The sequence below is a fragment of the Equus asinus genome, chromosome 20 (genome assembly GCF_041296235.1).
Source record: "Equus asinus isolate D_3611 breed Donkey chromosome 20, EquAss-T2T_v2, whole genome shotgun sequence".
In the NCBI taxonomy this organism is placed as follows: Eukaryota; Metazoa; Chordata; class Mammalia; order Perissodactyla; family Equidae; genus Equus; species Equus asinus.
In genome coordinates, this window is record NC_091809.1 from 88,287,523 (window position 1) to 88,289,092 (window position 1,570).

Sequence of the window (1,570 nt, forward strand, 5' to 3'; positions counted from 1 at the left end):
GTGAAAAGAAGCCCCAAAGGAGACTGGGAAGAAATAGAAATAACGGAAATTGTAGGTGAGGCTGGGGAAAGTGGTACTATCAAAGAAAGTTTCAATCAGGTAGTGAGGATGATTGAATTGAAAGCAGTGAAGTAGATGATACCAAAGATGATGAAGGCCATGATTCTACTAATAATGGTGTGAATGTTAGTGAAACTGAAGAATTAATAACCAAAAATATCCATTTATTTTCAGCTCAGTCCCTGAGGAATGCTGGCCCAATATCCCCCCAGTCTTCAGCTTATGACCTTGCCCAACATCACTCAGTTTAGCCCCATGCTCTACCTCACTGGCTTTCCTGGATTGGAAGCCATCGAACACTGGATTTTTATCCTCTTTTTCCTTATGTACCTGGTGGCCATCTCGGGCAATTGTTTCATTCTGATAATTGTTAAGACAAACTCTCGTCTGCACACACCTATGTACTATCTACTGTCCTTTCTGGCCCTCACTGACCTGGGACTCTCAATGTCCACCTTGCCCACTACTATGGGAATCTTCTGGTTCAATTCCCATAGTATCTACTTTGAAGCCTGTCAAATCCAGATGTTCTGCATCCACTCATTTTCCTTCATGGAGTCCTCAGTGCTCCTTGTCATGTCCTTTGACCGCTTTGTGGCAATCTGCCACCCCCTGAGGTACTCTGTCATTATCACTGGCCAGCGAGTGGTCAGGGCAGGCCTGGTTGTCATCTTCCGGGGACCTGTGGCCCTTGTTCCCATTGTCCTCCTCCTGAAGGCTTTTCCTTACTGTGGGCCTCGAGTCCTCTCCCATTCTTTTTGCCTACACCAGGAGGTGATACACTTGGCCTGTGCAGACACCACATTCAACAACTTGTATGGGTTGGCTCTGGTGGTATTCACTGTGATGCTGGATCTGGTGCTCATTGCTATGTCCTATGGTGTCATCCTGTACACAGTGGCAAGACTCACTTCTCAAGAGGAGCGGCTTCGAGTCTTCCAAACATGTACTTCACACCTCTGTGCTGTGCTGGTGTTCTTTGTGCCCATGATGGGATTGTCCCTGGTGCACCGCTTTGGGAAGGATGCTCCACCTGCTGTCCACCTTCTTATGGCCAACATTTACCTCTTTGTGCCTCCCATGCTTAATCCAATCATATACAGTATTAAGACCAAGGACATCCGCCATGCCATAAGCAAGCTCCTGGGTCTTAGAAAGGCAAATGCTAAGTCCTGGGGCTAAAAATTCCACTGGGTATTTTTAGAAGAAGACCCAAAATCAGGCCAAGGATTTACTGCTAAAAATTCCACTGGGTATTTTTAGAAGAAGACCCAAAATCAGGCCAAGGATTTACCAATTATTACACTTCATGTTCCCCAAGATTTTTTCCACTGCTGTAAATAAAATGTAGTGAGTATCTTTCCTGATTTATGGGTTAGGGATGCTGACCTTCTGTTGCTCGAATTATAATGCCTCTGCCTATATACAAGATCTAGCTATTTTGGTAGCAACAAAAACTGCCCACAGAAAAACTCTATTAAAGGGTCATTATCAATGTGCAAAAACTAAA

General features: G+C 44.8%; 1 protein-coding gene across 1 annotated transcript; it reads left to right on the forward strand.

Moving 5' to 3' along the window:
- The first annotated feature begins 249 nt into the window (after positions 1-249).
- Positions 250-1,242, forward strand: LOC106830380 (olfactory receptor 51M1-like). The gene has a single exon (XM_014839960.2). It carries the CDS (start codon positions 250-252, stop codon positions 1,240-1,242), a length of 993 nt encoding a protein of 330 aa, XP_014695446.2.
- Positions 1,243-1,570: the final 328 nt, after the last annotated feature.

What these genes read in the sequence shown, in the direction of transcription:
- LOC106830380 (XM_014839960.2), top strand. Translation starts at nt 250, where the DNA reads ATGCTGGCCCAATATCCCCCCAGTCTTCAGCTTATGACCTTGCCCAAC.